Below are 14,613 nucleotides of genomic sequence, written 5' to 3' on the forward strand. Positions count from 1 at the left end.
TCACATATCGAGCTCTGGGATGAAGGTTCCCAGCAAGAAGGTACAGACCTGGGTTGGCGATTGGACTTTTGAATTAGAAGTGTCCCTAAAACAGACTCCTGGGACGACAGGTTGGAAGACTGCCCAGTTGGAACCGCTGTGTGGGCAGCTGCATTTTTCAGAACCACTGCATTCCCATACCTTTGATCTAGAAACCTGGTGTGAGTTCAGAGACAGATCCCAGCCTCACTCTCACACAGCTGTTATGTGCGTGAGGTCAGCACAGATGTGGCGCTGGAGGGGATATTCTAGGTCGGTCTGTGCTCTAAGAAAGGCCTGCTGTCTCATGATTATTTTTCTTCCCCCATTCTGCTATTCATCAAAACAAGGATCCTGAAAAGGAGGGAACAATTGTTGTAGCAGGTCTAAAAGTTCAGGTCCAGGTAAGTTTATATTTCCTTTTTATTCATAAAATGGAAATCACACATTCTAATCCTCACACAGCCTTGCCTGCACCCAGTCATACGGCGTGGTACCACACTGCTATGTCAAGCACAGCCACAATCTACCACAGAGCCTGTCACCTCATTGCTCACAGTCACAAAAATCACATCCCCAGGTACTTTCTGTAGCTTTCATTTGCATTTTTCCCTTTGAAAAAGTTCATTTGATTCAATCTAAAAAGACTAAATTATTTGTCACATAAATTGCAACTCTCTGGTCTATATCTTTAAGTAAATCTTTAAATAAATGCATAAAATGTTTTTGTTTTTAGGAAATGGAAACATTGCTTTGCTTTTCCTGAATTGTCCAGTGACCTATCCCAGGCCTTCCTTTCCAGTGAACAATGGACCATGCAGGTGGACCCTCCTCTTCACGGGCCTCCAAATGACTTTCTCATTTTTCAAATCATTCCTCTGCACTCACTTTCTATAATGGTAGAGAAATGCATATCCTGGAATCTAAAGTTAAAACTTTGTCTTATTGAGATTAATGTTTAGGTAGAATCACATCATCCATCTTCTCCAATCTTCTCCAAAGACCTCAGTTTTAAAATATGACAGGATTAGAGATGACCTGACTGGTGTCAGTAAGCAAGTGATAATGGTCGTCTGCTTTTAAGGCTTTTAGAAGTGGGAATGTGATTGGAAGTCCAAGCATAGAAATCTGTGTGAACATGAGCAGGGATTTTTTTCCAAGGAATCCATGAGTTGAGATTTATTTTTATACAGAGTTAGTCATAAGAATAAAAAGTACATTTGAGTAAAGTAATAGTCATAGTGATGAAGAATAATACGCAATTTTTTTTTTCTTTTTTTGAGAAGGAGTCTCGCTGTGTCACCCAGGCTGGAGTGCAATGGCATGAACTCGGCTTACTGCAGCCTCTGCCTCCTGGGTTCAAGTGATTCTCCTGCCTCAGCCTCCCAGGTAGCTGGGATTACAGGCGCCTGCCACCATGCCTGGCTAATTTTTGTATTTTTAGTCGAGACAGGGTTTCACCACGTTGGCCACGCTGGTCTGGAACTCCTGACCTCAGGTGATCCACTTGCCTTGGCCTCCCAAAGTGCTGGGATTACAGGCATGAACCACCGCACCCAGCTGCAAATTTTAAATTTTATATGAATCTCACTAATATTAGGATTTAAAGACATTTAACAAGCATTATATCTAAATTAACATTTCAACTGATTATTTGCTGGAGAAGTAGGGGAGAACCAAACACTCCTCTGTCTGCTTTGTTCAAATTTTCTTATTCAGTCTGCAGACACTGTTCACCTGGCTTGTGTATTAAGAGAAGAATCTTAACAGTGAAAAGGTCTTGTTGAATTGAAGAAGAATGTTCAAGAACTGGCAGGCATTTATTTATAATGGTCATGCTGTTTTCCTATTGTTTCCATACATGTCAAACCAATTTGCTTCTGATGTGTTAAAACATTTTATTTTATAATTGGATATAGATTTATTGTATACTTCTGGTTATAGAATATTCACCTTCTATAAATTATTTAGTTACTCATTATATTACATAAGGGACTTATAAAGAAGAAAGTTAAAATAGCCCCAGCATCACTATTAACACTTTGGGGAGCTATATTTTAGCAAGATTTTTTTTTTTTTTTTGACAGAGTCTCACTCTGTTGCCCAGGCTGGAGTGCAATGATGCGATCTTGGCTTACTGCAACCTCCATCTCCCAGGTTCAAGAAATTCTCCTGCCTCAGCTGGGATTACAGGCGCCTGCTACGACGCCCAGCTAATTTTTTGTATTTTTAATAGAGATGGGGTTTCGCCATGTTGGCCAGGCTGGTCTCGAACTCCTAACCTCAGGTGATCCACCCGCCTCGGCCTCCCAAAGTGCTGGGATTACAGGTGTGAGCCACCATGCCCGACCTATTTCAGCAAGATTTTTCAGCACACTTGTATGTATGTGTGTGTGTGTGTGTGTGCGCACAGCACCTGCACTTTTCTTTCTGCAGAATAGAAATTGCACTAACTGATTATTCAAAGGACACAAGACTTTCCAGCTTCTAGTTAGAAAAACTAATTCTCCCTAACCATAGCTTCTTATAACTCTGTGCACATAGGGAGAAGAGGAAAACACCAATGAATCCTGCTAAGTTTGATTACCCTTTGAGAAATTTACACCTTTTAGGGTTATATAAACCAATCAAGGATAATTAATATGACATAATTTATCAAGTAAGATAGTTCTTCAGGATTATACTCTTTTTTTTAGATTTTTAAGGTTGCTTTTACAGGACATAGCAATACTCTTATCTTGGCTAGGTTTTTTTCAGGGTTCCATTATGCAAATAACATTTTCTAGGACAGATTTATAACAGTAGAAAACAGAATAAGGGTGGGCATGGTGGCTCAAGCCTGTAATCCCAGCACTTTGGGAGGCCCAGGCAGGTGGATCACGAGGTCAGGAGTTCAAGACCAGCCTGGACAAGATGGTGGAACCCCATCTCTACTAAAAATACGAAAATTAGCCGGCTGTGGTGGCATGCGCTTGTAATCCCAGCTGCTTGGGAGGCTGAGGCAGAGAATTGCTTGAACCCAGGAGGTTGCAGTGAGCCGAGATAGCACCACTGCCCTCCAGGCTGGGCGACAGAGTGAGACTCCCTCTCGAAAAAAAAAAAAAAAAAAAGAATAAGAAAAAGAAAACAGAATAAGATAGTAACAGCTACAAATATTCATGTAAATCTTTCCATATAGAACAGGAGAACAAGATTGAACCTCATATTAAAATTATCTATTGAATGCCTTATTACAGCAGTCCCCAACCTTTTTGGCACCAGGACTGGTTTCATGGAGGACCGTTTATTCACAGACAGGGAGACGGAGATGGTTTCAGGATGATTCAAGCACATTACATTTATTGTGCATTTTATTCCCATTATTATTACATTATAACACGTAATTAAATAATTATACAACTCACCCTAATGTGGAATCAGTGGGAGACCTGTTCTTGTTTTCCTGCAACTAGATGGTCTCATCTGGGGGTGATGGGAGGCAATGACAGATCATCAGGCATTAGATTCTCATAAGGAGCACGCAGCCTAGATCCCTCACATGGTCAGTTCATAATAGGGTTCGCACTCCTATGAAAATCTAATGCTGCAGCTGATCTGACAGGAGGCAGAGATCAAGTGGTTAATGCTAGCAATGGGGAGTAGCTGTAAATACAGATGAAGCTTCCCTTGCTGGCCTGCTGCTCACCTTCTGCTGTGTGGCCCAGTTCCTAACAGGCCGTGGTCCAGTGTCAGTCAGTGACCTGGGGGTTGGGGACCCCTGCCTTAATTAGATTATTTTAGCTAGTTTTATGTTGAAGAATGATGTCCCCCCTTTGGTAGTTGCAAGAACAAAAGAGGATATTTCTTTTTTTTTTTTTAAATGAAGTCTCACTCTGTTGCCCTGGCTGGAGTGCTGTGGCTCAATCTCAGCTCATTGCAACCTCTGCCTCCCAGGTTCAAGTAATTCTTCTGCCCAGCCTCCAGAGTAGCTGGGATTACAGGTACCCACTACCACACCTGGCTAATTTTTGTATTTTTAGTAGAGACGAGGGTTTCACCATGTTGGTCAGGCTGGTCTTGAACTCCTGACCTCAGGTGATCCACCCACCTCGGCCTCCCAAAGTGCTGGGATTACAAGTGTGAGCCACCGCGCTCTACCAAGAAGAGATTTCTTGATTATCTTTCTGGGAGTCTGTTTTACGAATGTTGTTAATTAAAAATAATTGCATCTTCAAGGCTCAGCTCTGAAATACTTAAAATATCATTATTAAAAAATGGGCATGAGACTCAAACTTTACTAGAAAAAATGAAATAATATAAAATGATTTTATTTAATAGCAGTGGAACAAAGGACATAATATCCTGTATTTTAATAATACTGGCTAACTTTTATTATGTAATTATATATTATTAAGTGGGATGTATGTATTATCTCAATCTTCATGACAACCCTATGAGATAGGTGCTGTTTTTATCCCTAATTTACCAGCAAACTAACTGAAAAGTATGTAGCTGTCAGACTAAGATTCACATTCTGAAAATCTGACAACAGAGTCTGTGTTATTAATGACAACGTTATAACCCTGCCCATAATGGCATATGCTCCTTTAATTTGCCTGTATCAGTCAGTAACTCATCATTGATGTCTTCCTCCAAAAATAAATATGGACCAATATAGTTAGTATTAGTAAGGCCTTAGTGTGCCGTCATAACTGACCATAGTTTATTTAACCTGCTGCCTACTATAGCTATTAGTATTTTTAATATTTGATTATTTTAAGTTGTTATATGATAAATGTCTTATGTATATGTCTTAATATGCTTTAATAGCCACTTGCAAGAAAAAAATGCCAAAAATTGGAATTTTAGTCAAATATCAGACATAAGGGCTCACAGTATACTGAATCTTGTGTTAGTAATTAGAGGAATACAAGAACTGAAAACACATAGGTGCTACTGTACAGCAGAGAGTCTAAAATCAGAATAGACTGAATAAGTATAAGGTAGAAGATAATAAAAAACAGTAAAGAAATTCAGGTCACAGGCCTTGGGAGTTCATAGGAAGGAGATGTCCAGTGCTGTCCAATAGAACTTTCCATGATGATGGATTTGTTCTATGTTTTCCAGTGTGGGGTAGCTGCTCACCACATGTGGCTAATAAGCACCTGAAATATGGCTAGTGTGACTGGGAAACTAACTTTTTTTTTTTTTTTTTGTCGAGATAGAGTCTCACGCTGTCGCCCAGGCTGGAGTACAGTGGTGAGATCTCAGCTCACAGCAGCCTCTGCCTCCCGGGTGGAAGCGATTTTCCTGCCTTAGCTTCCTGATTAGCTGGGACCACAGGCATCAGCCACCATGCCCAGCTAATTTTTGTATTTTTAGTAGAGACAGGGGTTCACTATATTGGCCAGGCTGGTCTCAAACTCCTGACCTCAAAAGATCCGCCCGCCTTGGCCTCCCAAAGTGCTGGGATTGCAGGCGTGAGCCGCCGTGCCCGGCCTGAACTTTCAATTTTATTTAAAATTTGATTTAACTTTTTTTTTTTTTTTTTTTTGAGACAGAGTCTCACTCTGTAGCCCAGGCTGGAGTGCAGTGGTGCGATCTCGGCTCACTGCAAGCTCTGCCTCCCAGGTTCACGCCATTCTCCTACCTCAGCCTCCCGAGTAGCTGGGACTGCAGGCGCCTGCCACCATGCCTGGCTAATTTTTTTTGTATTTTTAGTAGAGACGGGGTTTCACGATGTTAGCCAGGATGATCTCGATCTCCTGACCTCGTTATCTGCCTGCCTTGGCCTCCCAAAGTGCTGGGATTACAGGCGTGAGCCACCGTGCCCAGCTTAAAATTTGATTTAAATAACCATATTTGTATTGAACAGCACAATTTCATACCTTAAGTTTTTATTGTAATGATTCAAAGTGAGGCTAATGGGTTTTTATTGTTAGATTCAAAAACAAAGTTTTTATTGTTAGATTCAAAGTGAGGCTAATGGGACAAGATTATTCAGCAGCAGTTTGGAGGATATTGTGGCTGAAAGGAAAATTTCAGAGCACAAACTGTCAATATGTTTGTCAGGAGTACATGAAAAGCCACTTCATTGTGACCAGCATTCATATGTATAAGACATTGCAATATATTAGCATACATACATGGACATATGTGAAAAATCAAAAGAATTGCTTCCAATGTTATGAGCTAAAGGGAAAAAAGACATTCAGTAAAAATATAACAGCTGTTGGCCAGGCACAGTGGCTCATGCCTGCAATACCAGCACTTTGGGAGGCTGAAGAGGGCAGATCACCTGAGGTCAGGAGTTCGAAACCAGCCTGGCCAACATGGCGAAACCCTGTCTCTACTAAAAATACCAAAATTAGCCGGGCGCAGTGGTGGGTGCCTGTAATCCCAGCCACTCGGGAGCCTGAGGCAGGAGAATCACTTGAACCCAGGAGGCGGAGGCTACAGTGAGCTGAGATTGCGTCATTACACTCCAGCCTGGGTGACAGAGTGAGACTCCATCTCAAAAAATATATATATATATATTATATATAAATATATTTTTATATATTATATATAATATATAAAATATATATAATATATTAATATATTATATATAATATATTTATATATTTATATAATATATTAATATATTATATATAATATATTATATATAATATATAAATATATTTATATATTAAATATATTTTTATATAATATATATATTTATATATTATATAAAAATATATAATATATAATATATAATATATAAATAGATATATAATATATAAATATATATAAAATATATAATATATATTTATATATAATATATAAATATATATTATATATATAACTATATTTATATATATATCAGCTGGTTTTAGATTATCTTAAGCTTTTCCTTCAAGTTGAAGAGAAGATTGTTCAACAAAGGAAAGGCTTTCTCTTATCAAAATGAAAAATAAGTACATATGTATGCCGGTGTGTATATTTTAAATTTTTATTTTATTTTTTTGAGATGAGTCTCACTCCCGTCGCATAGGCTGGACTACAGTGGCACAATCTCGGCTCACTGCAACCTCCACCTCCTGGGTTCAAGTGATTCTCCTTCCTCAGCCTCCCAAGTAGCTGGGATTACAGGCATGTGCCACCACACCCAGCTAATTTTTGTATTTTTTAGTAGAGATGGGGTTTTGCCATGTTCGCCAGGCTGGTCTCGCACTCCTAACCTCAGGTGATCCAGCCACCTCGGCCTCCCAGCGTGCTAGGATTACAGGCGTGAGCCACCGTGCCCAGCCTAAATTATTTTTTAAAGTTACAGATTATACTTTAAAAATATATCAAGTAATGTCATGCAGCTTGGCAGTGCTGACATATAGATATATACATTTTTAAACTTTTTTCTCTCTCTTAGTTTCTGCCTGTCCTTCGTTCTTTCTTTATGTATGTGTGTGTGTGTATGTTTTCACAAATGTAATTATATTGTACATTCTGGGTTTTAACCTTATTTTTTAATTTAGAACATATCTTGGATATTTCCCAAATCCTTTAAATATTTTCTCCAATTTAGTATAGCATTTAATATCTACTTAATATTCTGTTACATAGATGATCTGTAACTTATCTAACCAGTCAGCTATTGCTGGACTCAGAATGCTGAATTCTACCCTTCCTGCATGCATCTTTTTTATTTTTGCTTTTTCCAGTAAGCCTTTTGCACCCCTAACCTGCATGCATCTTTTTTTTTTTTTTTTTTTTTTTGAGACAGAGTCTTGCTCTGTCGCCCAGGTTGGAGTGCAGTGGCACGATCTCAGCTCACTGCAACCTCTGCCTCCCGGGTTCAAGCGATTCTCCTGCCTTAGGCTCCTAAGCAGCTGGGATTACAGGCATGTGCCACCATGCCTAGCTAATTTTTTTGTATTTTTAGTAGAGATGGTTTCACCATGTTGGCCAGGCTGGTTTCGAACTCCTGACCTCAAATGATCTGCCCGCCTTGGCCTCTCAAAGTGCTAGGATTACAGGTGTGAGCCACCGCGCCCGGCCTAACCTGCATGCATCTTAATACACATCATTTGCTTTGGGTAGAGTCCCAAAATTAGGTTTGGATGGTAAAAGTCTCTCACATCCTTCTACATGCCGTGTTTTAAGGTCCTACAAATCTGTAGCATTTACACGGTATTCATTTCCCTGTGATGTTGCTCATCTGGCATATTATTAATCTTTTAAGTCTGCCATTCTAATAATTGTCAACTGGTATTGACATTGTATTGAAATTTAATAACTTCGGTGGATGATATGCTGCTATTTTTAGTGAATTGCTCATGCTTAAGTTTCATTTGAAAACATTCTGGGCTTCAGAGGCAAAAGCCAGAGTTGAGAGCAAGACCCTGTCTCCAAAAAAAAAAAAAAAAAGATAATTTGCTTTATAATTAGAGAAATGTGGATTCAGAACACAGCTCTGCCTCTTACTAACTGTGAATTTGGACAAGTTACATTATTTTAAGCCCTCATTACCTCATCTGTTGAATGGATACTAATGCATTGCATGGTTAAATGTTAATATGATAAAGGACCCATCATGCAGAAGATCCTAAAAATAGCTACTTTTGTTGTCATCACCTGGCAACCGTGGGCATGAATTTACACCACCCCAGCCTTGATATTGAGATATCTTCCCCAGTTTATTTGCGCAGAATGGTGGGGTTGGAAGTATAAATGATGGCATAACAGGATCTTATTAACTTAAGTCATTTTGGGAGTTTTGACACACATCTGGTCTCAGAGTCACTTGTTCTTCCCCCCAGCCCCGGTTTCTCTGGATTCTGTGCTTCTCCATGGAGGAAACTCAAGGAGAACTGACAAGTTCTTGTGGTTCTAAAACCATGGCCAATGTAAGTTTGTGTTTTTCTTCCTTGAAATACTGTGTTTTTAAATTCATGTGATCATTGAAGTCTCATTATCTTGAGACTTCCTTCCTAAGACAACCCTGTTGTGAAACCTGCTCCCTAGTTACTCTGATCACAGTGAAGGATAGTGCCAAATAGCCTAGTGTCTTCCTCATTTGCTCCTGTTTTCTCTTATTTGTGCTCAAACATTGTCTTCCATGTCAGCCTCAGAGGCAGAGGTCAGATCCCATGCATTGAGAGGCTTAGAGGACTAGGCTGGAGTATGATTGGGGCCTGCATATGGTAGTTTCAGGCATCTAGCCAGGGAATTTCCAAGGGATGAATAAGAAAACAAAAGTCAATTTTGTGGTTGAGGAGGTTGTGCTGGTCTCCAGTGACATCAGTGTCATTGTGGATACGTCAGCATCCTCTGGCTTAGGAACAAAGCAAGTATTCCTGAGGTATGGCAGGGGTAGCAGGTAGGAAGATCCTCCAATCCCTAATGATGGCTGGAAATAGGCTCTGATCCCTAATGATGGATGGAAACAGAACTGGGGAAGACCTTAAACATTTTGGCCAACCTAAATGCCTAAGAATAAAAGAAGAATTAGTCTGCTGTATCTTTAAGATGGATGATATTATTAGCTAGCCAATAAATATACTAACTGAAGACTTTTCTTATGAGGTTATTTTGCATCATCATGAACCAGAGTTTTAACGAAATCACGTAATGTCAGTCAAATCCTGTTTTCTAAGAGAGATTTTAGAGTACTTTTTGGTGAAAAAATTCTTTTTCCAAAAATTTTTTGAAGGGAAGAGAGGATGATGGAACTTGCATTTATTCAGAACTTAAACTGCAGGCACATAATGGGCAATGTGCTTATTTATGCTATTTCACTTAATTTGCATCAACAATATTCTTTAAAAGCGTATGAACACTTTATTTCAGAAATATTAATTTCTTTATTCTTTTACACACATTGCAGGCTTGAGCCCCAGTTTATTTGCTTACTATGTTGCTTCTTTCCTGCAAAGCAGTTTTCCATCTTGAAAATACATTTAATTTTTTTTTAATACATAGGCTTGTCATTTCAGGTATCTTTGGCATTTAGGGATGTGTCCATAGACCTCTCCCAAGAGGAGTGGGAGTGCCTGGACACTGTGCAGAGGGACTTGTACAAGGATGTGATGTTGGAGAACTACAGCAACCTGGTCTCACTGGGTAAGGTATCTTTCGAAATCGTTTACAATCTGTTTTCTGGAGTATCAGCTTTCTCCACTGTCAAACTTTAGAACTCTGTTTTAAGAGGCTGACTGACACCCCCTATTTCTAAAGTCATAGCTTCAGCAGTGTTGGGGTGGAAATGGGCACCTGTGTTAAGCAACTTCACCTTTCTGACCCTCAGTGACATTCCCTCCTCCCTCTGACTTTTCCTGTCATTGCTTGCTTTTCTAAATAATTTCCAGGTTTGAGTTGTGTGACATCAGATTTCATATAATGCATATACTCAGAATTCCTATAGCTGTTCTGTGTTAATATCTGACCTTCCTACAAGACAACAGCTAGTCTCAGAATTCTAGTTTTCCTTGATTATCAAAAGAACCTCCATGGATTATACAGTGGTGGATTGAGTTAACAATAGTCATTTAAAATTCAAGCCAACACACCCCATCCTAAAGGAGACATATTCTCCTTAACCTGCTTTGCGGTTGAAAGTTAAAGTCTGTGAATTTAAATTTTCTGTTGAAGGAATATCTGAGGAAGAACCTGGAAATATTTTAGGAAACTTAGTATATTTCTCCTAGGAAAATAGTAGCAACAACAAAATAATACTATATACTGGGCATATTATATGCCTTTGCATATATTAATTCATTTAATTCTCACCACAGCCCTAAGAAGTCGGTAATATCAGCCCCATTTTGCATTTGATAAAAGTGAATATGTGCAGGGTAACTTTGAAGGTCACACAGCTGGTAGGTGGCAGAAGATTTGAACCCAGGCCGTAGGGCTCCAGAGGGTGTGCTCACTGGTCCCCTTTCTATACTGCCGTTAACAGCAAAGCAGACCTTTTCGCTCTCTCACCTTGTCTCTTTAGTCCTGTAATTGTGAGTCCATGTTAACGTGAATATTCTTAGATGGCCTTTTTCTTCTTTACTGTCATGGCATTGTCTAGTACCATTTTCACCTGCAGTTTCTTACAAATGTAACCAAGTCTGAATTGTCATTTCAAGGTTATGGTTGCTTTTGTTTTTTCTATAACATGTGTCATTTCTTTTCTCATGAGCAGGATATACCATTCCTAAGCCAGATGTGATTACTTTATTGGAGCAAGAGAAAGAGCCCTGGATAGTAATGAGGGAAGGGACAAGGAATTGGTTCACAGGTGAGTGACAGCAAATTAGGCAGGAGGGTGCTATCACAAGTTATGACCCATGATGTCAGGGAGGAGGCACAGCACTGAGTTGTTTGGAAAGCTCCCTTCAAAGGCCTGAGGCCTGTGGGAAAAGGACTGATACCTGGGAAGCATTCAGATTCTCTCTACATTAGCTACCAAAGGAACTTTACCCAATTTGCCATACTCCTTGTTTCTCTTCTCTCGTATTTCTCTCCTCTTTCAAAGTGGGGCTGCTTTCTTTCTTCCCCATTGATGACCATTTTACGTGTGTTTCCAGGCCTCCTTTAACATTTTGATTTATATTCATTTCTCCATTGTCCAAGTTTTAGTCATCAAATATTTCCCATTTACCTAACCTAAGCCAGGCACTGTGCTAGAGTTTAGGCACTATTGATAGACACTCTTGTCATAGAGATGTTGATATTATAGTAAGGAAAACATGTTGTCAATACGTAAACAGATAATAATCAAGTTTTCATATGTGTTGTGAAGAAAGTTAAGTAGAGTAAGGAGCTAGAGTGTTGGGGAGTTAGTAGGGCTAATTTAGATAAGATCAGGAAAAGGCCATTTTGAGGTGATGATATTTGAACCAGAGACATAAAATAAGGTCTCAGGCCACATGAGTATTGAGGAAGAACATTACAAGCAGAAAAAGCTACAAGTGCAAAGGTTCTGAGATGAAGAACCATCGGTGTTTATTCCCAATGTAAATTATGCCACCTGATGTGAACATTCTTGTACATTTGTTTTTGTGTTCAGATGTTTTCATTTCTCTTGGGTTTTCATTTTTCTTGGGAATATATGGAAGTGGAATTTCTGGGTCATAGGACAAGTGTATTTTCTTAATCATATTTATTGAGGTATAATTTATATAGTATAAAATGTACTCATTTTAAGTGTCAATTTTTATAACATTTTAAAACAGTTTTATTGACATATAATTAGCATACAATAAACTGCACACATTTAAAGTATAAAATTTGCTAAGTTGCCCTGTATATTGTGAAACCATTTCAAAATCAAAATAACAAACATATCCATCACCTCCAAAAGAAATCCCTCCCTCATGTCCCTCTCTACCCACTGCCCAGGTAAGCACTGATCATCTCTCTGTCACTATAACTTAGTTTTCATTTTCTAGAATTTTGTATAATGGAATTATATGGTGATTTTTTTCTTCCTTTTAAAAAAATATGGTGATTTTTAAAATTTAGCTTCATTCACTCAGCAAAATTATTTTGAGATTCATCCATGTTGCTGTATGTATCAGTACTTCATTTCTTTTCATTGTTGAGTAGTATTCCATTGTATGGATGTACCACAATTTACTTATCCATTTACGTATAAGGATGGGCATTGAGTTATTTCCAGTGTTTGGCTATTACAGATAAAGCTACTGGAAACTTTCATGTAAAATTCTTTGTATAGACTTATGCTTTCATTTATCTTGGGTAACTGTCTGGGGTAGAATGGGTAGATCATATGATAAATATATGTCTATTTTTTAAGAAACTGCCACACTGTGTTTGAAAGTGGTTGTATCAGCCAGTAGCAGTGGCTCATGCCTGTAATCCCAGCACTTTGGGAGGCCAAAACAGGTGGATCACTGGAGGTCAGGAGTTCAAGACCAGCCTGGCCAACAAGGTGAAACTTCATCTTTACTAAAAATACAAAAATTAGCCAGGCATAGTGACAGGCATCTGTAATCCCAGCTACTTGGGAGGCTGAGGCAGGAGAATCACTTGAACCCTGGAGGCAGAGGTTGCAGTGAGCCGAGATTGTGCCACTGCACTCCAGCCTGGGTGACAGACCAAGATAATGTCTGAAAAAAAGAAGAAGAAGAAGAAGAAAGTGGTTGTATCTTTTTACTTTCCCAGCAGAAGTTTATGAAAATTCCAGTTCTTCGACATTCTTGTTAGCACTTTGGTATGGTCAGTCTTTTAAATTTTAGCTTTGCTAATAGGTGAGTAATGGTATCACACTGTGGTTTTAATTTTCATTTCCCTAATGCCTAATAATCCTGAGCAACTTTTTATTCTTAATTTATCATCCATATATCTTCTTTGGTGAAGCGTCTATTACAGTCTTCTGCTCATTCTCTTTCCTTCTTTCTTTCTTTTGAAACAGAGTCTTGCTCTGTTGCCCAGGCTGGAATGCAGTGGTGCGACCTTGGCTCACTGCAACCTCCGCCTCCTGGGTACAAGCAATTCTCCTGCCTTAGCCTCCTGAGTAGCTGGGACCACAGGCATGTGCCACCATGCCCAGCTAATTTTTTTATTTTTAGTAGAGATGGGGTTTCACCACATTGGCCAGGCTGGTCTCAAACTCCTGACCTCAGATCCACCTGCCTCAGCCTCCCAAAGTGCTAGGCCTACAGGCGTGAGCCACTGTACCTGGCCTTCTGCCCATTTTCTAATTGCATTGGTTGTTTGCTAATTATTGGGTTTTGAGAGTCCCTTATATATTCTGGATGTAAGTCCTTTATCAAATGTATGATCTGTAAACTCTTAACAGTGTCTTCTGAATAGCATAATCTCTTAATTTGATTAAGTTCAATTTATCACATTTTTCTCTTATGGATTGTCCTTTCAGTCATATTTAAGAAATCTTTGCCCAATATAAAAAGTACAAAAATTTTCTGTTTTCTTCTAATTTTTTTTTTTTTTTTTTGACAGAGTCTCGCTCTGTCACCCAGTCTGGAGTGCAGTGGCACAATCTCGGCTCACTGCAACCTCCACCTCCCAGGTTCAAGCGATTCTTCTGCCTCAGCCTCCCGAGTAGCTGGGACTACAGGTACACGCCACCACACCCAGCTAATTTTTGTATTTTTAGTAGAGACAGGGTTTCACCATATTGGCCAGGCTGGTCTCAAACTCCTGACCTCATGATCTGCCCACCTTAGCTTTCCAAAGTGCTGGGATTACAGGCGTGAGCCACTGCCCCCAGATTTTCTAGAAATTTTATAGTTTTAGATTTTTACATTTGTATACCTACTGTACACAAACTCTTCCAGAACCTTTAAGATAAGGGAATACTTCCAAACTCACTCTTCAAGTCCAGCATTACCCTGATACCAAAACCAGACAAAGGCATTATAAGAAAAGAAATCTATAAGTCAGTATCTTTTATGTACACAAATACAAAAATTCTAGACTAAGTTTTAGCCATTTGAATCCAACAATTTATGAAAAGAATAGTAGTTACTGGCCATTCTTGGCATTCCTTGGCTTGCAGACGCATCACTCCAGTCTCTGCCTCCATCTTCATGGCACCCTCTCTTGATCTCCCTATGCCTCGCTCTTATAAGTACACCTGTGATTGGATTTAGGGCCCACCCTTTT

General features: G+C 39.2%; 1 protein-coding gene across 5 annotated transcripts in view; it reads left to right on the forward strand.

The window, feature by feature from the left end:
• Positions 1 to 14,613, forward strand: part of ZNF546 (zinc finger protein 546) — a 39,612-nt gene that overhangs the window by 15,876 nt on the left and 9,123 nt on the right. For 2 of the 5 annotated variants that reach the window (XM_055103620.2, XM_008964949.5), the window contains exons 2-6: positions 369 to 422; positions 755 to 839; positions 8,793 to 8,879; positions 9,969 to 10,095; positions 11,165 to 11,260. In XM_055103620.2, the coding sequence (XP_054959595.2) occupies positions 834 to 839; positions 8,793 to 8,879; positions 9,969 to 10,095; positions 11,165 to 11,260 (316 nt within the window). In that variant the 5' untranslated portion in view covers positions 369 to 422; positions 755 to 833. Of the gene's footprint in view, positions 1 to 368; positions 423 to 754; positions 918 to 8,792; positions 8,880 to 9,968; positions 10,096 to 11,164; positions 11,261 to 14,613 lie in introns of all 5 variants that reach the window. The other 3 variants (XM_034944278.3, XM_055103618.2, XM_034944280.3) reach the window with 2 other exon arrangements.

This window comes from Pan paniscus, chromosome 20 (genome assembly GCF_029289425.2).
Source record: "Pan paniscus chromosome 20, NHGRI_mPanPan1-v2.0_pri, whole genome shotgun sequence".
Classification (NCBI taxonomy): domain Eukaryota; kingdom Metazoa; phylum Chordata; class Mammalia; order Primates; family Hominidae; genus Pan; species Pan paniscus.